Source organism: Eretmochelys imbricata, chromosome 1 (genome assembly GCF_965152235.1).
Source record: "Eretmochelys imbricata isolate rEreImb1 chromosome 1, rEreImb1.hap1, whole genome shotgun sequence".
NCBI classification, from domain to species: Eukaryota; Metazoa; Chordata; order Testudines; family Cheloniidae; genus Eretmochelys; species Eretmochelys imbricata.
Window position 1 is genome coordinate 267,651,542 of NC_135572.1, and position 22,128 is coordinate 267,673,669.

At 43.2% G+C, this 22,128-nt stretch overlaps 1 protein-coding gene across 3 annotated transcripts in view; it reads left to right on the forward strand.

Moving 5' to 3' along the window:
* The window catches only part of ADSL (adenylosuccinate lyase), a 46,374-nt gene extending 27,316 nt beyond the window's left edge, over positions 1-19,058 (forward strand). For all 3 annotated transcript variants that reach the window (XM_077830368.1, XM_077830372.1, XM_077830378.1), the window contains 9 exons: positions 10,245-10,416; positions 10,744-10,790; positions 11,321-11,411; positions 13,238-13,307; positions 14,459-14,606; positions 15,243-15,333; positions 15,897-15,986; positions 18,378-18,554; positions 18,922-19,058. In XM_077830368.1, the coding sequence (XP_077686494.1) occupies positions 10,245-10,416; positions 10,744-10,790; positions 11,321-11,411; positions 13,238-13,307; positions 14,459-14,606; positions 15,243-15,333; positions 15,897-15,986; positions 18,378-18,554; positions 18,922-19,008 (973 nt within the window). In that variant the 3' untranslated portion in view covers positions 19,009-19,058. The remainder of the gene's footprint in view (positions 1-10,244; positions 10,417-10,743; positions 10,791-11,320; positions 11,412-13,237; positions 13,308-14,458; positions 14,607-15,242; positions 15,334-15,896; positions 15,987-18,377; positions 18,555-18,921) is intronic.
* Positions 19,059-22,128: the final 3,070 nt, after the last annotated feature.

Here is a 22,128-nt window from a genome sequence, read left to right on the forward strand (position 1 = left end):
CATCATCCCCCTCTCCTGCCAACCCCCCAGTCTCATGTATTTGCTCAGCTTAAGCTGTGTATGTATTATTGATATCAAGCATAGTCCTGGGAATAGTTACTGAACCATTGCCACACATCCAGCAGGGGGAGCACTCAATTTTTTTTTTAAAATCTTCTGGAAATTGTCACAGGAAATGGAGAATTCACTGGATAGGTGGACTTAAGTATACACCACCATCAGTACAACAATATTTAAAAGTAGATCAAATTTCTGTCCAAGTAACTCCTTGTGAATGGAAGACAGAATCATGGAACTGAGAAGATTTTGGGGAGGGCTGGGGAGGAAACCTATTAAGTTACATCTTGTCTGCCTTCTTGCTCAGCTAATGCAAGATTTCTCCATCCAGTTTATTCTCCATACCACTGCCCTGGCTAGTTTTAAATGTCACAAGCAATGGCGTTTCAGTAATTTCCAAAGAGTGATCTAATACGCCTTGCAGTTAGGCAATGTTTCCTGATAATCATCCTGAATTTCCTCTTGGGTCAGTTGAATTCAATTAATCCAATTCATACCCTCTTGTGCATACAGTGAACCATTCTTCTTCCTTGCTGTCTGCCCCCTTCAAATTCCTGTTGGCTGTGATCATATTCTTAGTTGTCACTTAGGCAAGATGTACATTTTTAGTTTATTTTTCTAACTTTTTATTACATTTTTAAAATATCCACACACAGAAAAACATACAAACTATAAAGAACTTCTCATAATATATTAACCATTTGCTACCTAACCTTAACTATTACCTGAAATATTTAATTATATATAATCTGAACAGTTAAATTATAAATCATTTGTATTAAACAATTTACGAAAACAATTTTGATTATAAAAATCCAACTAGTTATAGTAAAATTATTAAAATAAGGTAAAGAATAGAAACAATATTCTGAAGAAGGGGATAGAGATGGTGAGGAGGGGGAACTCAAAGCGGGGCCCATGCTGTTAATAGGATCATTCAGATACTAACAGGAAAGCAAGCATTCCATATCTGAGAATTTTTTCAGTATACAATTCTTCCCGTAGTTGCCAAGCTTATTATGTCTGTGCTCTAGTCTTCAGTTGTTGGCTGCTTTTTGATTTCCATTTTTGTAGTACGTTTAGCTTGTAACACAATTTTATTTAATAGGAAAAAAATAACTCTGCAGTTAAGTTCTGCCCAATATATACAGGGATAGGAGCATTACCAGAGCACATGGGTTAAGTTAGCATCTGCTGAATTACAGTGCCAACATTTGTCTGATTTAGTGGCACCTGTTTTGAACAGTGAGAGGTGTCCAGTGTTGCCTCCATTTTCTGCTGGATTAATCTTAAGTGGAGGTTCAAAGAGCAGTTCAGAGCACTGACTAAAATGTGTTTCCATTAGCAGAGAATAATTGGTCTAGTTCCTCCTTCTATTTCTTTTTTAGGGAATCCATGTTTAATTCAAATTTGCTGGTCAAGTATGTATATATAGTGTTGCCGTAGGTCTTGGCAATCTGGATAATATTTGGAGAAATGAAAGCAGTTCAGGTGGGTCAGGGTAGCTCAGGCATTGGGGCAAAACAGGTGGGAGACAGCATGTTTGAGTTGGCTATAGTGCCGCCACTTCTTAGTCTCTAGACCGAACCTTCCTTTTAATATTATAAAATGGAGGAAAGTATTATTTTCAATAAATTGATGGTCAAAATTCCTTTTCAAATCCATCTGGCCAAATGATGGGGTTGCGTTTTATACAGTTTCAAGTTACTTCAGATAGAGGCCTTGGTATATAGAAGGTGGCGGGGGGGAGTCTTTAAATTTCAAAGTGGTATGCCAAGTATTTCTGGCTGCCACAACAGTTGGTAATTGCTCTTTAGGGAATCTGTGGTAATCTGAGTGCAGCGCATTGGAATGGGTAAAGAATCAACCAATTCTGTCTCCACCTGGAGTCTGGGGCTGTACAGCACAAAGAACACAGCACTGTGCTGCTTGGCAAAAAATTGCCTTACCGTAAACGGTGAAGTTGGGAGATCTAAACCAACCTGTATTGACGGAGGGCTTCTATCTTTGGAAGGATGTTCTGTTACAAGCACCCACAAGAAAGACCTGAACATGTTGTCGATTTCAGTAAAATAAAAGGAATATGTGGGAAGGGGGGAATTCAGAAGAAAAAGTGTCCTGGGAAGTATCATTCCTCCACCCCCACCCCTGAAGGGAGAGGGGTAGTGCCTTCCATCTGTTTAAAACGTTTCCTGACTGCATGATTAATGGGGCTAGGTTAACCTTGACTATGTTTTTAATTTCCTTAGGGAACAAGATGCTATGCCATCTGAGGTTTGTCTGTTGCCATCTAAATGTCCCTATAGGAGAGCTACTTCCAGCTAGATCTAACGAGATCTTCATTCCTTCTGACTTACCCTAGTTAATCCTGTAGCCAGCGAATTTACTGAAGCTATCTATCGTTTGTAATATTTGGAATAGACTGACCTGGGTTTTTAATAAATAGGATGTTGTCTGCATATAGAAGGATTTTTGTCACCAGAGTTCCTGATTTGATTCCTCGAATACCTTGTTTCAGAGTAGCAGCCGTGTTAGTCTGTATCCACAAAAAGAAAAGGAGTACTTGTGGCACCTTAGAGACTAACCAATTTATTTGAGCGTAAGCTTTTGTGAGCTACAGCTCACTTCATCGGATGAGTGCAGTGGAAAATAGTGGGGAGATTTATATACATAGAGAACATGAAACAATGGGTGTTACCATGCACACTGTAACAAGAATGATCAGGTAACGTGAGCTATTACCAGCAGGAGAGCCGGGGGGAAGGTGGGGGGGGAACCTTTTGTAGTGATAATCAAGGTGGGCCATTTCCAGCAGTTGACAAGAACGTGTGAGGAACGGTGGGGGGGAGGGGGAGCGGGAGGGAGAATAAACATGGGGAAATAGTTTTACTTTGTGTAATGACCCATCCACTCCCAGTCTTTATTCAAGCCTCAGTTAGTTGTATCCAGTTTGCAAATTAATTCCAATTCAGCAGTCTCTCGTTGGAGTTTTTTTGTTCAAGAATTGCCATTTTTTAGGTCTGTAATCGCGTGACCAAAGAGATTGAAGTGTTCTCCAACTGGTTTTTGAATGTTATAATTCTTGACGTCTGATTTGTGTCCATTTATTCTTTTACGTAGAGACTGTCCACTTTGGCCAATGTACATGGCAGAGGGGCATTGCTGGCACATGATGGCATATATCACATTGGTAGATGTGCAGGTGAACGAGCCTCTGATAGTGTGGCTGATGTGATTAGACCCTATGATGGTGTCTCCTGAATGGATATGTGGACACGGTTGGCAACGGGCTTTGTGGCAAGGATAGGTTCCTGGGTTAGTGGTTCTGTTGTGTGGTGTGTGGTTGCTGGTGAGTATTTGCTTCAGGTTGCAGGGGCTGTCTGGAAGGAAGGACTGGTCTGTCTCCCAAGATCTGTGAGAGTGATGGGTCGTCTTTCAGTTTAGGTTGCAGATCCTTGATGATGCGTTGGAGAGGTTTTAGTTGGGGGCTGAAGGTTATGGGTAGTGGCGTTCTGTTATTTTCTTGGTTGGGCCTGTCCTGTAGTAGGTAACTTCTGGGTACTCTTCTGGCTCTGTCAATCTGTTTCTTCACTTCAGCAGATGGGTATTGTAGTTGTGAGAATGCTTGATCTTGTAGGTGTTTGTCTCTGTCTGAGGGGTTGGAGCAAATGCAGTTGTATTGCAGAGCTTGGCTGTAGACAATGGATCGTGTGGTGTGGTCTGGATGAAAGCTGGAGGCACGTAGATAGACATAGCGGTCGGTAGGTTTCCGGTATAGGGTGGTGGTTGTGACCATCACTTATTAGCACTGTAGTGTCCAGGAAGTAGATCTCTTGTGTGGACTGATCCAGGCTGAGGTTGATGGTGGGATGGAAATTGTTGAAATCATGGTGGAATTCCTCAAGGGCTTCTCTTCCGTGGGTCCAGATGGTGAAGATGTCATCAGTGTAGCGCAAGTAGAGTAGGGGCATTAGGGGACGAGAGCTGAGGAAGCGTTGTTCTAAGCCAGCCATAAAAATGTTGGCATACTGTGGGGCCATGCGGGTACCCATAGCAGTGCCGCTGATTTGATTTGAATACCTTGGTGTTCCCTAATTAGTACTGCAAGTGGTTCTAATGCCAGATTGAATGGGAGTGGGGAGAGGGAGCATCCATGTCTACTTCCCTAAAACAGATGGAAGGTGGAAAATATTACGCTGTTTCTTAAGGTACGAGAGTTGGGATTGAAACATAACAGCTCTATGAAATAAAGGGTTTCCCCAAGTCAAATGTATCCAGGGTAAGAAACAGATATTGCTAGTTCATTCTGTCACGGGCTTTCTCTGCATTGGGTGAAGTGATTGCATGGGAATATGTAGCATGTTGATGGAATGCCATAACATTAATCAACTGATGTTATCTGAACCATGCCTTCTTTAACAAATGCCCCCTGATTTGAGGTGAACCCTATCAGTTGTTGCTTTTTCAAGCCTCTTAGGCAATATTTTTGAAAGTATTTTTATATCCGTATTGATTAAAGAGATGAGTCTATAGCTGTTACTTTTGCGCTTCCTTACCCGGTTTAATTAGTACAGTATTTAGTGCTTATCTCATAGTAGAAGGTAATGTACATCTTTGTAAATGTAGAACAGCTTAGGGACCAGAATTTCTTTGAGATTTTGATCGAATTCTATCAGTAGGCCATCAGGGCTCAGGGTCTTGCCGAGACCCATTTCTTTCCTGGCCTTGATTATTTCCTCTGATTGCAAGGAGAGGCCAGCCTGCCCAGCTGCTCTTCTGAGATTTGTGGGAGGTTAAGAGTTTTAACAAAATTATTCAGTTCTTCTGGGTCAGGTGGAATTTCAAAAATTGATCACTGATTGTGATTAGCAGTAACCTGCCCTTGTTCTGATTTGATTGATACTATTCGGGACTTTAACCTCTCACTTTTAATCTGTATGTAAGAATTTTCCCTGCTCTCTCCCCCGACTCTCGGTATGTTTGAGTCTAAAATGAGCAAATTTGGCTCGTGCTGAAGTCAGTCTATTTTCTTTATACTAGGGCTGCCAAGTGATTTAAAAAATTAATCTTGATTAATTGCACTGTTAAACAACAATAGAATATCACTTATTTAAATATTTTTGGATGTTTTCTACATTTTCAAATATATTGATTTGAGTTACAACACAGAATACAAAGTGTACAGTGCTCACTTTATTTATTTATTTTTGATTACAAATATTTGCACTGTAAAAAACAAGAAATACTATTTCTCAGTTCACCTAATACAAGTACTGTAATGCAGTCTATTTATCATAAAAGTTGAACTTTCAAATGTAGAATTATGTACAAAAAATAACTGCATTCAAAAATAAAACAATGTCAAACTTTATTGCCCGCAGTCCACTCAGTCATATTGCTTGTTCAGCCAAACACTCAGACAAAAAGTTTGTTCACAATGTCACCTGCAAGTGAGAACAGGCGTTCACATGGCACTGTTGCAGCTGGCATCAAGAGATATTTATATGCCAGCTGTGCTAAAGATTCACATGTCCATTCATTCTTCATCCACCATTCCAAAGGACATGCATCCATGCTGCTGATAATCCAAAGCAGTGTGCACCGACATGTGTTCATTTTCATCATCTGAGTCAGATGCCACCAGCAGAAGGTTGATTTTCTTTTTTGGTGGTTTGGGTTCTGTAGCTTAGCATATCTGGCACGTAAATACCTTGCAATGCCAAATACTTTGCAATGCTGGTTACAAAAGTGCCATGCGAATGCCTGTTCTCACTTTCTGGTGACATTGTAAATAAGAAACGGGCAGCATTATCTCCCGTAAATGTAAACAAACTTGTTTGTCTTAGCGATTAGCTGAACAAGTAGGACTGAGTGGACTTGTAGACTCTTAAGTTTTGCATTGTTTTGGTTTTTTTAGTACAATTTTATGTAACACAAATGTAGATTTTTTTTTTTAAGTAGCATTTTCTAGCTAAAGAGGTTGCACTACAGTACTTATGAGGTAAATTGAAAAATACTGTTTCTTATTTTTATAGTGCAAATATTTGTAATAAAAAATAATATAAAGTGAGCAGTGTACACTTCGTATTCTGTGTAACTGAAATCAGTATATTTGAAAATGTAGAAAAATATCCAAAAATATTTAATAAATTTCAATTGGTAGTCTATTGTTTAACAGTGCGATTAAAACTGCGATTAATCTCTTTTCTTTTTTTGAGTTAATCACATGAGTTAACGGTGATTAATTGACAACTCTACTTTTAAGTTAACGCTGGTATATGGAGTGGGAAAGGCCATCGTTGTCTCCTTTTAAGAAAATTTTGTCTTCTTTAAAATGAACTGCAGTCATCCCTCTCAGGCAGAGGCCTTCTTTTTAGAAACTTTTTTTTATCTCTTTAATTATTTTTTGACCCACACATACTCCCTGCTCCATTCCTTGTGGCCTTACCACTCAGTACTTTCAAGGCCTCTCTTTTACTTGCTAGTTATTTCTTTAACCAAACTTAAGCCAACTTTAAGTCTCTAATTTTATATTTGCTCTACAGAGGAGTAGTTAGCACATTCTAAATCCATAGCTGTAAGTCATTCAGTTAATTCCAGGAGCCAGTCCTGGCTAGCTCTCTTCCTACCTACTGAGTAGGAAATTATCCTACCCTTAATAAAAACTTAGTGTATCCCTTAGGGTGGATCAGGATCACTCTGGTGTGTCACTTGTTTTGAAGAACAACAAAATTTCTTCAGTGACAAACATTTTCAGAACTATATCTTTCAAAAGAAAAAGTACAGTCTCCATCTTCTTCAAGTCCAGTTTGTTTTGGGAAGGGAAGATTGTAGTAACGCTGGTGCATGATCAGAGGTCATGATAGACTTGATTTCATTATTAAGCAGTGAGTACATCAGAATAATAGAAATTAAGAAATCTGTGTGTGAATATGTGGAATGTGGGGAGAAAAAAAAGCAAAATCTTTCATTGTGGTGGTCTGCAACTAACATACATCTTTTAACCCCAGTTCTTCCATATAATCTTCTGTAATGTTTCTAGCATGTGATTGTATATGTTGGGGCCGGCCTCATTTATCTAAAAAAAGTGTCAGACAGCTCATTAAAGTCTCCTGCTATGATGATTGGTTTTAGTGGGATATTAATTTTGGAAAAAACTTGTTTAAAAACATTTGGATCATCTTTATTTGATCTATATACATAATCATACAATAATTAGGGTATATAGAGTCAGAGATCATAGCCTTCACCACCAAAAAATCTACCTTCCTTATCTTTATTTACATCCAGAATTTGTAAATTGAGTCTTTTGTGAAACACTATTGCTGGACCTTTGACTGTGGAGGAGAAATTGTTAAACATCCATTCTCTCCTAAATTTATCTGCCTCTAAGCCATTAAGGTGGGTTTTCTATAGGAAGATAATATCTGCTTTTACTGTTTTTGGATTAGTGATAATTCTTTTTCTTTTTAATGGGTGATTGACCTTTTGATGTTCCAAGAAACACAAAATATAATATTAGCCCTAAAGAGTGCTTTTAGGTCAAGTATCTCTCTATCAGGTGCCTGAATAGTGTCATTGCTTGGGTCATTGTTAATTCCAGATCTAGGAAAGTTATATCTAAGTTCCCACTCACCACACCGGGGACATGAAAGGGAATGGAAAGGGGACAGAGTAAGACAGATCAGTGAAGCTAAAAGATTGATCATTTCTTTTTCTCAGTTTTTCTAAGTTTTCCAAAACTACATAATATAAAAAATACATAACTTAGGTCCTGTTTCAGTTTGAATAAGTCCAAGAGGACTTACGAACATGTGCCTTGTCACTCTCCTAACACACCCCACCCCCAACAACAACAAAAAAAACCACTCACGGTGTAACCGGATTCTTTCTAACATTTTAAAGAATAAATAGTTTCATTTCAGGGGAGGGCATGGTTTCTGAAGGAAGATTAGCATCTAAACTGAAGAACAAGTCTATAGTAATTTAAATCATATTCTGGCATAACTGGATTATCTGTAGATGAGTTCATAAGTAGAACAGTTCTTAAACTTTTCCCACTAGAGCTTTGTCCACGTTGGATTATAGTGTGAATGCCATTGCTCAGTAGTTAATTACATCAGCAATGTAAATCAGCATAACATATATTTCAACTCATTTTCCAAAAATAAAAACTAAAGAAAAGAACCTGAACTAATATTACTGAAAAAAACTGACACTCATACTAACACATTATCAGTAATTTGGTAAATCGTACCCAGCAATAATAACTATTATTGGATAGGTTTCAGAGTAGCAGCCTTGTTAGTCTGTATCCGCAAAAAGAAAAGGAGCTTATGCTCAAATAAATTTGTTAGTCTCTAAGGTGCCACGAGTCCTCCTTTTCTTTCTTCTTGGATAACATTTTAGGAGATCACATTTCTTTACAGTTGGGGAATTGAAAAGATTCATCCTTAAACTGAAATCTTCATTACATTGTTTAGATCTGGAATCCTGTAGGTTTAGGGGAAATGGATTGAATATTTCCAGATTTACTATAAACCTGAAATATAGAAAATTAAATGGGGATGAAGGAAAGTAAAATTGTTGATGCAAGGGGGGTTGAAAAAGGTTCCAGGGGGAGGGAAGGTGCCTCTAATAGAAAACAAAATCACACTTCTCTGTTGAGCCTTGCCAATCCATGCATGTAAAGAGTCCCCACATCGGGTGAAGCTGTTTACTTGGAGTCAGGGTCTCAAAGGTGGGTGTACCCCAGTACATTGGAATCATCAGGGACAGGGAGGTAGGGTAGATGTAGGCAAAACAGGTGTGGCCCTATTGTAGCACTCCAACTTCCCAGCAGCAGCAGCTGGAACCCGTGCCTGCTTTCCGAGTCCAGCTGGAGCGCCAGCAGGGGCATAATTCAGTTAAAGATGAGATCCTTGTCCCCACCATCTTGCTCCCCAGCTGTCTCCCTCTGCTGGTGAAACCAGGGCACTTCAAAGAAATGACACCTGGGAAGGAGGAGATAAAATGGTGGATTTGCCCTGTACAGTTTGTTGTTAGATTGAGAACTGAATTCTCTCACTGCAGTGACTGATCTGCTAATGTTGTTTTAATGCATCCTGGCTGTATTTTCTATGGCGTGGATAGATCTATTGCATGTAGTCCTCTCTTTCCACCATGTCCTTAGTGTAATCAAGGAAGATCATCAGCCTATGTCCCTTTCATGTTAGGTTTTTCAGTTCAGAGGCTTTTTTAAGAATGAGTTCCTTAGTATTGCATGTTTAAAATCTAACAATTCTGGCCTGGGGCTTTGCATTTGGAGAGGGTTTGGATGCAAAGGAGAGGTGGGCTCTCAGTATCTAAGTTCTGATCAAGAGAGAGGAGAGAAAAGCACGGGCCACATGGTAGGTAAAAATTCCACTGGCCTCCCTTTTCCAGCCCTTGTGGGAAACCTACAATTCTCAGATTTTCTCCATGATCTTCCCTTGAGATAATTAACCTTACATGTAGTGCTTTAATAGTTTTTTCCTCTTCCTTTAGGTTATATCCATAGTACTGACTGTGTCTTCTAGTAAGGAGATTCTAGCTTCCTCTAGTCCTAATGCCAAGCCTTGCAGATTAGCTTGATGTGTGCTAGTAATGTATTTGATCTCCCTTATAGCTTCAGATAGATTTCTTAAAATAGTCTGTTCACTCAATTTGTTTTAGCTAGTCCATAATTTAATCTCCTGTCAGAGGGGTGGCCTCTCCCTGGTCAGCCATTTTGGCTGCAAGAGGACTGTCTGACCGCTTCTGCTTTCTAGGATGTTGCAGGAAGTCTGGAGATGGACCAGCATCCATGATGGTATTAAATTTAAAGAGTTGTGGAATAAGATCTGATGAATATTTGATTTAAAGAAGCTATTCGCTTGATGCTGGTTGTGTATTTCAGGAGGTGGGGAAAGGAGCTGCAAAACTATACCACCACCATCCCCCTAGTGGCTCCCAGATGTCCGTATATTTAGCTTTTAAATCTCTTTTCCATAACCTGGCCTTTCAGTTTCTTCGTTACTGTCTCTTATCTGAGACCCTTCAGATTGGAAAGGAAGGAGTCCTGATGGTTCTCGTTACAGTGGTATCTGAGTGTCCGCCTTCCTAGCGAGGCTGTGCAAAGACTGTGTGCAGGTGGTGACACAATGACAATCTGCCTTGGTTACACTCAGGCCTGCACAGCTAACCACAGTGGGGAAACGCTGCTGCCTGTGGATCCAGGACCTGTGCATGGACCTGCGGAACCTGGAGCGGGCTCGAGACGACTTGCGATTTCGTGGTGTAAAAGGCACCACTGGCACCCAAGCCAGCTTCTTGCAGCTGTTAGAGGGAGATCATGATAAAGTGAGTCATCAATCCAGTGATCAAAATTCCCAGGAAGCGGGTTGAGAAGATTGACTTTGTGGGGGAGGAGAGGGTCTAGGGTCGAATAAGCATGGACACAGTGGGTCACTATGAAGGTTCATTGGCAGAGCTCTGGGAGAGCAGAATTGTAATGGTGGGGGTGCTTCAGGACAGGGTTGAGGTGTGCTGGCAGAGCTCTTAGTGGGTTCAGAAGGGAGGGGGAGTTGAAGCCTTTGCATTTTTGTCCTCTGTCAGTATCCCTTAAACCCTGCATGTTTGACGCTTCAATCGCTACTTTCTGAGATTCCTGTCTGTTTTTCTCCTGAGGTGGAGGAGCTGGACAGGCTGGTGACTGTGAAGGCGGGATTTAAGCGGTATGTGAAAAGCTTGCTTACTTTGAACTCTAAAATATGCCAAGGAGAATTAATAGCCTGACACCTTCTCCCACTGTCCACAGCAAGACAGGTTCTTCTATCCAGCTAACTTCCTTCCACTCTGTTGGGATTACATTTAGAGAGCACTTTCACCTGATTCTGTTCCTTTCCAACCCACACTCCACAATGTAGCTCTGCGAAGGAAACTCCACCTCCCAGCTAGGTCTCTGTTTCTACTTCTCTCCTTTACACGTTTTTCACCCTGTCAAAGTATGGGCTCCTGTTCTTCCTCCCTTGTCGCTACACGCCTGCATGCCAGCCCAAGGAGCACAGCAGCATGAATCAAGTGTCCCATCAAATGTGAATGAGAAGCCAGGAAGTCCAAGTGAAGTATTGCAGGTCAAGCCACACATTGGTGTTAGCCAGGCAGAGCTCTGCAGCATTTGTGCCCCTACAGCACGCATTCTCACTCAGTCCTATTTTAATGGTGCTGGTGTCCAGAGGGCTTTATCTTTGGTTTTTGTTTCCAGAGCTTATCTCGTCACAGGGCAGACCTACAGCCGCAAAGTGGATGTTGAAGTCCTATCTGTGCTAGCCAGTCTAGCAGCATCCATACACAAGGTGAGGTCCTTGTCTCCAAACTCAGTATGGAAGGGAAACATTGTCAATCTAAGGGGGTTGGGGAGGGAGATCCTGATGCAGAACACTTTCCACAGGAAACATGAGTTGGAGTTCAGTGCTTAAATGTTCTCTGCTCTACCAGACTATTTCTTCACTGGATGTTTTGTCTCAGATATCAGAGCACCAGGAGAATCCCATACCTGTTTTCTTATTTGAGAGTGGTGGAAAGGGTAAGTGCCATAAATATAAAGGGAAGGGTAAGCACCTTTCTGTATACGGTGCTATAAAATCCCTCCTGGCCAGAGGCAAAACCCTTTCACCTGTAAAGGGTTAAGAAGCTAAAATAACCTCGCTGGCACCTGACCCAAAATGACCAATGAGGGGACAAGATACTTTCAAATCTGGAGGGGGGGGACGGACAAAGGGTTCGTCTGTCTGGATGATGCTTTTGCCAGGAACAGATCAGGAATGCAGCCTCACAACTCCTGTTAAGTTAGTAAGTAATCTAGCTAGAAATGCGTTAGATTTCCTTTTGTTTAATGGCTGGTAAAATAAGCTGTGCTGGATGGAATGTATATTCCTGTTTTTGTGTCTTTTTGTAACCTAAGGTTTTGCGTAGAGGGATTCTCTGTGTTGAATCTGATTATCCTGTAAGGTATTTTACCATCCTGATTTTACAGAGGTGATTCATTTACCTTTTCTTTAATTAAAATTCTTCTTTTAAGAACCTGATTGATTTTCTCATTGTTCTTAAGATCCAAGGGTTTGGGTCTGTGTTCACCTGTACCAATTGGTGAGGATTATTATCAAGCCTTCCCCAGGAAAGGGTCTTGGGGGGGATATTTTGGGGGAAGATGTCTCCAAGTGGGCTCTTTCCCTGTTCTGTGTTTAAAACGCTTGGTGGTGGCAGCATACAGTTTCAGAACAAGGCAAAGTTTGTACCTTGGAGAAGTTTTTAACCTAAGCTGGTAAGAATAAGTTTAGGGGGTCTTTCATGCAGGTCCCCACATCTGTACCCTAGAGTTCAGAGTGGGGAAGGAACTTTGACAGCAAGTAAAATGAATTCACTTAGAAAGACTCTAAGGGGGGAGATTCCAAGCAAGATAGCAATCAAATTTGTGTTAAAGCTAATCCAGTTAGAATAAATGCCCTCCCTAATGGAACATGTTTTAAAATCTCACCATTTCCTCCTGCAGTACGTTCCTCCCATTGAATTGCTTCTCTCGCGGAGATACGTCCTTGTGGGATTTTTACTCTTTGATTATCCCCACACTCTCCCTTGCCTGCACTTCTAACTTGTGGTAGTTTATCCTGTCTTATTTAGACTGTATGTTCTCTGGTCAGTGAACATTTCAGTGTTTAAGCACAATGTGGACTTAAATTATGTATCAATGTTTACTAATTTATCTTCTCTCCCTTGACTGTTATGGAGTCCTGTCATATCTCAGTAGGACAAACATCCCTTCCTTCTTCCCGATTCTTTTGACTTGAGCTCTTTAAGTATAAATTAGGAAGTTTCAGAAAAATTGCAACCCCTATGGAAATTGGCCTCTGTCTTCTCTGAGGTGCTACCCTGTCAGGAAACCTGATTGCAGCTTTCTGGTTGTCTAATGTGGATATTGATGTGATTAATTTGTAATATTGATTGAACCTTAATTTTTTCATGAGAGGTCTAAAGCCTTAATTTTGGAGTTGCTCGCTTTTTGAAGGGAATTATTTTCTCTCCCCCAAGCTACTCCATGGACATAAACACACAGTGTCCTCGACACACTACCTAATACCGGTGAGAACAGCTTTGTTCATTTGCTCTTGTTGCTTTTTTTTAGATCTGTACTGACATCCGCCTTCTGGCCAACCTCAAGGAGATAGAGGAGCCTTTCGAGACAGACCAGATTGGTAAGAGTGACAGATATTGGTTCGTAATACATGTTCCAGTTAGCTTATCTTTTTGTTTGTCTCGGTGATCTCCTCACCAGCGCTTTCATCCCAGCAACAATAGTGATGTCACTGGCATAAATTGCTTTTAATTAAAAAGTTAATTTTTTTAATCTGTCTGTGCCTGTCTAACAATTTATTAACAAGCAAAATCCAATGTTATGCCCAAATAAGTCAAAGTGCAGAAATAATAATGCCCTTGCTCCCCACCCCAGCACAGATGAGGGCCTGATTCTGAGAGGAGCGGAGCACTCTCCACTCCCATTAAAGTTAATTGGCTCAGTATTGCTGTCATTTGTATATTAACAAACTTGGAAGAGTAAAACCAGGCTGGAGCCTTGTACTGAAATCAGTCCCTGATGTAGCTGTGATGTATATAGAGAAGGGGAGAGAACTCCAGAGCTGTGAAGCTGGAACTGAGAAGGCACAGCCACCCAAGTTGATGTTGTAGGATGAGTCAGCATTTTTGATCCTCACCCACGTCCGTTACCTCAGCCATACTAGAGCGACAGGCTTTTTAAATATTGACAGGTCGTTTTTTAAATATTGAATCCTCAGACTTTCAGTCACTATCGCTGCAGGTTGCTGACTTTCATGGGTAGGCCATTGAGCAGACATGCAAAATACAGCACACTAAAGTAGCTCATCCTCATTTTTCTTTTATATTGATAAAGTAATCTTTCAGGGTTAGGAGTTAAGGCCCCCACTTTCTCCTCTGCAAGTACAGATACAGTTCTGGTTCGGGGCAGGTGGTTTCGAAAAGACCTGCATAGTATGATGCAGTGTTGGTCCCAGAGTATTAGAAAGACAAGGTAGGGGAGGCAATATCTTTTATTGGGCCAACTTCTGCTGGTAAGAGAGACAAGCTTTTGAGCTTGAAGAGATCCGTACAAGCTCAAAAGCTTGTCTCTTTCACCTCAGAAGTTGGTCCAATAAAAGATATTACCTCTCCCACTTTGTCGCTCTGCATAGTATGAATCAGACTGAAAAGTTAACAATGGATATTTTTTTCCTCTTGGGAAGGCCAGTATTTTTGATCTCTCCTCTTCTGTGTGTTTTGTCTCCTGCCCTCTTTTTACCATCCCCTCTCCCCATATTTTTCTTGCCTGCAGGTTCCAGCGCCATGCCTTACAAGAGGAATCCAATGCGTTCAGAGCGCTGCTGCAGCCTGGCTCGCCACCTGATGACTCTGGTCCTGAATCCACTCCATACAGCCTCCGTGCAGTGGTTTGAGCGCACCTTGGATGACAGCGCGAACAGGTCCATCCACGTGCTCCACAGCTGGCCAAGGGGAGGGTAGTGAGCAGAGAAATCCTAGTTATTGATGAAATAAAGGAAGAGGCTGGCTTTAGAGGCTTAAAACTGGTTTGGGGTAAATGTTCTCCTCTCACTCAATGCAGTGCTTAGAAAGGGCTTGTAGGGAACAATACACTGACATATTTAGAATATAGTATTTTTAATCTACACCCATCAATTCTGAATCTCATGCTGGCAGACACCACTTTATGAAAAGCAACATCATTAGAGGACATTGGGAGCCCAGCAACAGAGGCTGTAAACTGACTTCTCTCTTTGAGTAAGGCAATAATCAATGTTTTACACAGTAAAGATCCTCTGAAAAGGAGAACAGCAGTACCTGGGAATGGTGCAGTAGCCATAGGTAAGGGTAACACACTGCACTTCTTGTCCTGGCCTGTCCCAACAGCAGGTGCTGTAGGTTGCTCCTAGCTTCCCCAGTTCTGGCCTGTCCCAGGAGGAAGTGCCTATAAAGAATAGTTCTGGCTGTTGGGAGGGGGAGTTGCCATCTAGAGAGACATGTGCAGGTGCTAGGGGTTGAGTTAGGCTGCCTCATTCTTTTTTGCTAACCCAGACACCCTGGTTACATTTGTTTCACAGGCGTGTGTGTCTGGCTGAGGCTTTCCTCACAGCTGACATCATACTGAGCACGCTGCAGAATATCTCCGAAGGACTTGTGGTGTACCCCAAGGTAAAGTAACAGAACTTATGTGCAGTCCTGCATCCCCGTTAGCACTGCGAGCCTGCAGAAGAAGCCATCCCACTCAGAGCATTGAATTCTTATCTGCTGGCTCAGTGATTATTCCTAAGGGCTGCCGAGCCAAGCTGTCCAGTTTCTCACCATGGCACTTTTCTTTGCTCTACAAAAATCAGAGGGCTCTTGAAGAAATTAAAACGCAACAAACTTAAAACAGATCAAAGAAAATACTGTTTTCTGAGGTACACGACTAACTTGTGGAACTTGCTGCCACAGGATATGGTTGAACGAGCTCTCTTACTAAGATTCAAGAAAGTGTAGGCAATTACATGAATGTGACTCACACCTGCAGTAACATTAGCTAGGATGAAATTTCAACATTTCAGTCTTATTATGTTTATTTCTAGATTGGGTCTGGAAAAGGTGGCTTTTGTTTTGTTTTTCCCCATTGTACAATTTGGGGCATCATGGGGCAGGAGTATGGCAGGAAATACCTGATCGGATTTACTGATTGTCCACTCCAGTGTGGTAGTGTCTGTTTCTTTTCATTTTTTTAGGTGATTGAGAGGCGGATCCGACAGGAGCTGCCCTTCATGGCCACAGAGAATATCATCATGGCCATGGTGAAAGCAGGGGGTAATCGCCAGGTATGTACCCAGTTAGGAGGGTCTGATGCTCACTACCAGGCATCATACTCTTGAGCAATGGGGGTATATAAAAATTTGGAATTATTTTCCCTCTCTCCGTTGGCAACTCCTTGGTCTACCAGAGCTGTTAATCTTATGATTATGTTGCAGGGCCAGTCTTCTCCCAGTCATTTGGGAAGGGAGCAGCTTGGGGGAATTCTTATTCATTGTTAGAAGCTCTGTGGGAGGGATATCTATCCACCTGTGATGTAGCGAGCTGTCCATTATTTATTACATTAGATTATGACAGCAGACTGTAATTCTTAATTGGTGGTTGCAAAGGCACCTAGTGCAGGATGGACGATTGTTTCTGGAACAAGTATGGCAAATTGAATACCTTTTGAAAACAAAAACGCTGGGGGAAATTACTGCTATAATGAAGATGCTAAATAAGGCTGTACCGAATGCCCATCCAGGTGACACCTCACTAGATACCTGCCCCACAAAATCAGTATAGTGCTTTTTTCATTACTCTTTACGATCCTTCAGCCAGTTTTTAATCTAGGAGACAGGCTTCATATCAGATCCATTTGATCTGAGTCTCTGTCTCACAGCAAGTGTTACTGAATATTCTAATACAATCCGAACACCATGACTGTATGTTCCCATCATCACTTGCTTTGTAGTTCAGTCTAAATCAGGTAATCAGCTTGCTTGGCAGGATTCATTCTTAATAAATTCATGCTGCTTATATTTCCACTTGCCTCTAGACAGTAATTTCCCCCTAAATATTAGTTTCACCGTTTTATTATTGACAGAAATTAGACTTGCAGGTTGGTAATAGTGAGTGGGATTTTCAGGTTGTTTAAGTGAGTTAGGAGCTTTCAATTGGACTTGTGTTCCTAACTCACTTAGACATTCCTGAACACTCCTCCCCTCCAGTTTGGCTTGGGCCAGTGTACTTGCTTTTTGTAACTTACTTAATTCCCTTAAGGGGCTGTTTAATTGCAGTGTAGACGTCTGGGGTCTAGCTGGAACCCAGGCTCTGAGACCCTCTCTCCTGGCAGGGTCCTAGAACCCAGGTGAAGTCCAAAATCTATGCTGCAATTAGACAGCCCCGCAAGCCCGAGTCAGCTGACATGGGCCAGCCCTGGATTTTTAATTGCAGTGTAGACATACCCTTGGAGCTAACTTTATTCTTATTTATTAGTGAGCCTACCTTCTCTCTAGTACTATTTAGCTATAGTTAGATACAGTTATAATAAAATCTCCTGTTGTTCCCATTAAATCCTTGGACTAACTTCAACTTGTTCTGCTTTTGTGCTCTCTTTAATCCAAGTGATCTCCCACAGATCCTACCAGGGGTGATCTTCTCTTTCCAAGCTAGGAGATGGGGACTCATTTGCCTATATGGTGCTGGCACCATCACCCTCACCTCTGGACCCCATATAGAGTGCTCTCTAGATCTGCAGTGGGGAACTGAGCGGTCCACTGGAGGAGCAAGCGGGCCATTGGCAGTATGGGGGTGGGAAGGGCATTCGTCAAAAATAATCATCTTAGGGTTCTGGGAAAGCACAGCTGGTGGAGTCTGTTGACATGGCTCCACTGGAGCTACGTGGGTGGGGATGAGGGCCAGTGTGGAGGTACAGGGTCTTTGTGCAGACACCCGTGCCTGGCATTGGTTTTCCTAGGTTTGGAGACTGGCTGGCGCAGCCTTTTCCATTCAGGGGCATTTCTTTAAGGGAATCCTTATGGATGTTACCTCCCCCAGTGCCCCATCCTGTAGTATTTTCCTTGGAGGGGATATTTTGGGCCCTTTTTTTTTTTTTTCCAAATAAACCTTAACTCACTTTGGGTAACTGTGTTCTCCCTGCTTGCTAAGCTGGACAGTTTTCTTCTCTTCCTTTCCAAATTTGTGAATGTTTTGTGCTGTTAAACTTCTGCAATGTACCCTGCACCTCAGGGGCAATTAGTGGTGGATAAGGAATTCCTGCTTGCCCGGTTTATAGAATGCTTTGGGAACAGTCATGATGATTTTCCAGCAACAGACCATAGATGGGTTAGAATGACTAAAAGTATCCCACAGTGTGTTCCTGAGGAAGGGCTTGAGGGAGTGGAAAGAGTTCACCATCTTATTTTGTGGGTGTAGTATAACTAAACAAGGAATGTATTTATAATTCAGACCCTTCACCTCAGGGGGAAAAGTTTAAAGGATGCACTGTGCAGCGCATGTGCGCGCACACTGTGCTGTGGTGAAGCGGTGATTGGCCTTAAATAGCTATGATACAACCTTTAGCTGTTTCATTCCTGGAATACAACAGCCTATGACCAACCTCTACCCTCCATGCACCAGTGAGTCAGCTGGCTTGAGGTGTGCTGTGAGTAACGTGATGATGGCTCTCTTCCCCCTAGGATTGCCATGAGAAGATACGCATTCTTTCCCAGCAGGCAGCTGCTGTTGTGAAACAGGAAGGGGGGGATAATGACCTCATTGCTCGGATCCGTGCTGACCCCTACTTCAGCCCCATCCAGGGACAACTGGAGAGCCTCTTGGAGCCTACCTCCTTCACTGGACGTGCTTCCCAGCAGGTGAGGTTGCAGGAAGCAGCTTAAGGTGTTATGGGGCATCATGCCATAAATTATCCAAACCATGTCCCTTTATGTGCCTGAGACAATCCACTTTCTGTATCTCTGCCACTTTCTCTACAGGACTGGATCTCTGCCCATCCTTCTAAAGGAAGGAGGGGTTACCACTTTCTTAGCCACATAAGGCATCCCTTCCCTTTTCTGTCCATCTCAGTTCCCTTCTATCTCCCCCATAGTCTTCGATCGTTGATTTGCTGGGTGATTGGGTCTGTGAGACTGAGACCTTGGGGCCACAAGCTGGAGCTGAATGAAGCACAGAGAAGAACCCATTTGGTTTTCTAACTTTCCCTTCTTCTTTCTCCTTGAGCAGGTGGCGAGGTTCCTGAAGGAGGAAGCTTGCCCAATGCTGATCCCATACCAAAGCAAGATGGGTGTGAAAATGGAACTGGCACTTTAGATATGGATGTATAGGGGTGTGAGTGATATTAAAAGCCTTAATAAACCAAATCTATTTACTGTGTCTGTACTTGTGGGTGTCTGTACCCTGGGTGTGACATAGCCACCCCAGGGCTCACACTCACGCTTCCCAGATATGTGGTGGCACTGCTTATTCTGGGTCTGCTGTATAGCCAGCCACCCTCTCCTTTGTGTTGGGGTTGCTGGGAGGAGGTTGGCATAATGCCCACGTTTGTTCTGGTTTTGCAATGACCAAACTAGAGTGACAACTCCATCACACACATTCTCCTCTCTTCTTATGGTATGTTTCAAGCGGATTAAGTAGGCAGTACTAGGGACTCGGTTGCATCTACAAATTTATCATCAGTTGAAGGGCCTGGGCAAAGGGAAACCAGCTTTCTTGTCTCATTTGTCTGCTGTTAAACTATTGTCCACAGAGGTGCCAAGGTATTGGTGGGAGCTGTTTCCTTGGAAGTGGCTGTGGGAGGACTATGATTTTGATTTCGTCATTTAACACCTGCTTTGGCTAGATGATTAGGAGTAGTGAAGGGAGACAGCCTGGGCCTGATTACTCTTCATCATAGTGGTGGTCCTCGACAATACCTGTGACACAATCCAGCCATAACATGTCTGTGCTGTACCAGAATCTCCGGCTGTAGCGTATAATAATCATACGTGAAAGATGTGGAGTGGGGTACCAACCAAGGTGACCCTTACGTCCAGGCCCAGTGGCTGTTGGCTTTAAGGATGAGCAGTGCTGCTCAGAATCACTGGTTATGCTAGGAGCTGTTGAAATGCAACCAAAAGAACATACAAGGATACAAAAATCATTTGTCTACCAAGAACGTGTTCCCTTATGGTGAGAAAAGAGAGGGTAGGGACTCTCACAGATACAAAAGAATTTCAGGGAGTTGCTAGTTTTTTCTGTGTCTGTATGTTTTTCTGTTTGTAACATGTGTTTTTTATAGACCAAGGTCTCCTTGACTTCAGAAAAGCTGTCTGATCCTCCACCAATTTCTGAAACATCATTCTTCTTTGAGTGCTGTCTCTGTGGGTACTCCACTCTCGGTGTCGGTGCGTTCCGGCGCCGTTGATTGGAGATTTTCGGTAGCAGTGCCTGGTCGGGGTACAGGCGCTCAGTTGGTATCTCCCATCTCGTTGGAATCTTCCTGAGCAACTGCAACCCGCGTCCCCCTCAGTTCCTTCTCAACCGCCCCCGGCTGAAGATGGGACTTGGGGCAGTGCTGCTACTTTTCCCTGGTCTCTGTAGGAAAAAAGTATCAAAGAATATAGAAATAATTATTAGTTACATCCCAGTTTCCCTTCCTTTAGTGTAGTTACATAGTTAGTTACTTAGTTTAAAAAAAAATAAAAAAAACTTTTCGCTTCAGGCTTGTCTCCTGCTGAGACACTCTCCCCTGCCATTTCTAGTTCACAATGCCAGGGGCTTCAGGATTCAAAAAGTGTTTCCTGTCAAGACTCCATGCCACAGTCTGATGGGCACTCACATTGTGTGAAGTGCCTCAGGGAAACCCACATTCCCGCAAAGTGCCTTCACCGTACAAGCCTCAAGTCAAGGGCTCGGCGCAACAGGGACCTGCGACTTAAAATGCGTCTGATGGAAAAATCCCTGCAGCCGCTTTCGGAGACGGGGAAAGTTAAACCTGCTCCTACATGCTCCCCGGCCAGATCCGAACCAGTGGGGAGAGTTGCTTCACCCTCTTTGGAGCAGAGGCAAGAGGCACAGCAGTCTCGTGGGAGAGAATCCGACAAGGGTAAAGGGTCTCCCGTGAGATCCTTACCCGCTGTGCTGACAGCGCCACAGGCAGGCACCTCAGCCCTTTCTAAAGCCTCAGCCGCGGCTCCCACAGACCGCAGAGGCAGGAACCCGACTTCCCGTACCGGGAAGGTCTCCGTGGCACCAAGCGCCTCAGCGCTAAAAATAGCCACCGTGCCGACTGCACGCTCTGCCCTGGTGCCGGGAAGAATGTCGGCACCAAGCCTGCCTCCTGCCCCAGCAGCGGACCCCCTGCAGAGCACCTCCAACAGACCCGCGGCACCTCTGACACTTCCTCTTTCCATTGCTAATGCGCTAGAGCACAGTCCAGGCTCAGCGCAGCCCAGGGAGCAGGAGCAGCAGTTCCTCACTGAATGTGACCTATCAGTGCCACCTGAGCTTAACTCTCCACTCCTGGATACACAGGGCTCACTCTTCGAACAGCCGCACTCACCACCTGAACTGGCTACCTTCATTGACAGCGAATCCGATCTACAGCAGCAGGCAGAGTTCTCCCCACCTGCCTCTCCTCCTCCACCGGACCCTCTTCCACCTCAGGCTATGGTCCTCAGCCACCAGCCTCAGTTTCCCTACTTTGCCCTCCCGTGGACGGCAGCTGGGTTCTCCTACCCTATGCCTTGGTCCCAGTGGTACCCTTGGCCACATCCTCCTACCACTCATACTCAGACCTCTTCCACGAAACCACTACCTGTTTCTGTGCCTCGATCTCCAGCTCCGTCCACTTCTACAGTACCTGAACCCCCTCCTGAGAATGTGAGCTACAAACCATATCCTGACTCACTGACCCCTAATTCTCCATCTACTCCAGACAGAGCCCTCTCTACCCCCTACCCCCCTGCCTCCACAGAACGTGGATGACTGTGTAAACAATTTCAAGAGCTTTTCAAGAGGGTGGCATTCAGTCAAGACATCCCTCTAGAAGAGGTTCAGGAGACACAACACAAACTCCTCAGAATCCTTCAACCCTCTGCACCCTCAAAGATCGCGCTCCCTACAAATGAAGCACTCCTGGAACCAGATGACGCTCTCTGGCAAACTCCAGCTTCTTTATTACCTACCTGCAGAAAGGCCAAACGTAAATACTGTTTCTGCTAAGGATGCTGACTTCCTATTTTCTCACCCACAACCGAACTCTCTCGTCATGGATGCAGTCTCACAAAGGACAAAACAGCCACAATATCGGCCCACCCCACAAGACAAGGACCGTAAATGCCTTGACGTCTTGGGACTCAAGGTTTACACGTCCTCCACTCTACAATTCAGGATTGCAAACTACTCTGCACTCCTTGCCAGCTACGACTTTGATAACTACAATAAACTTTT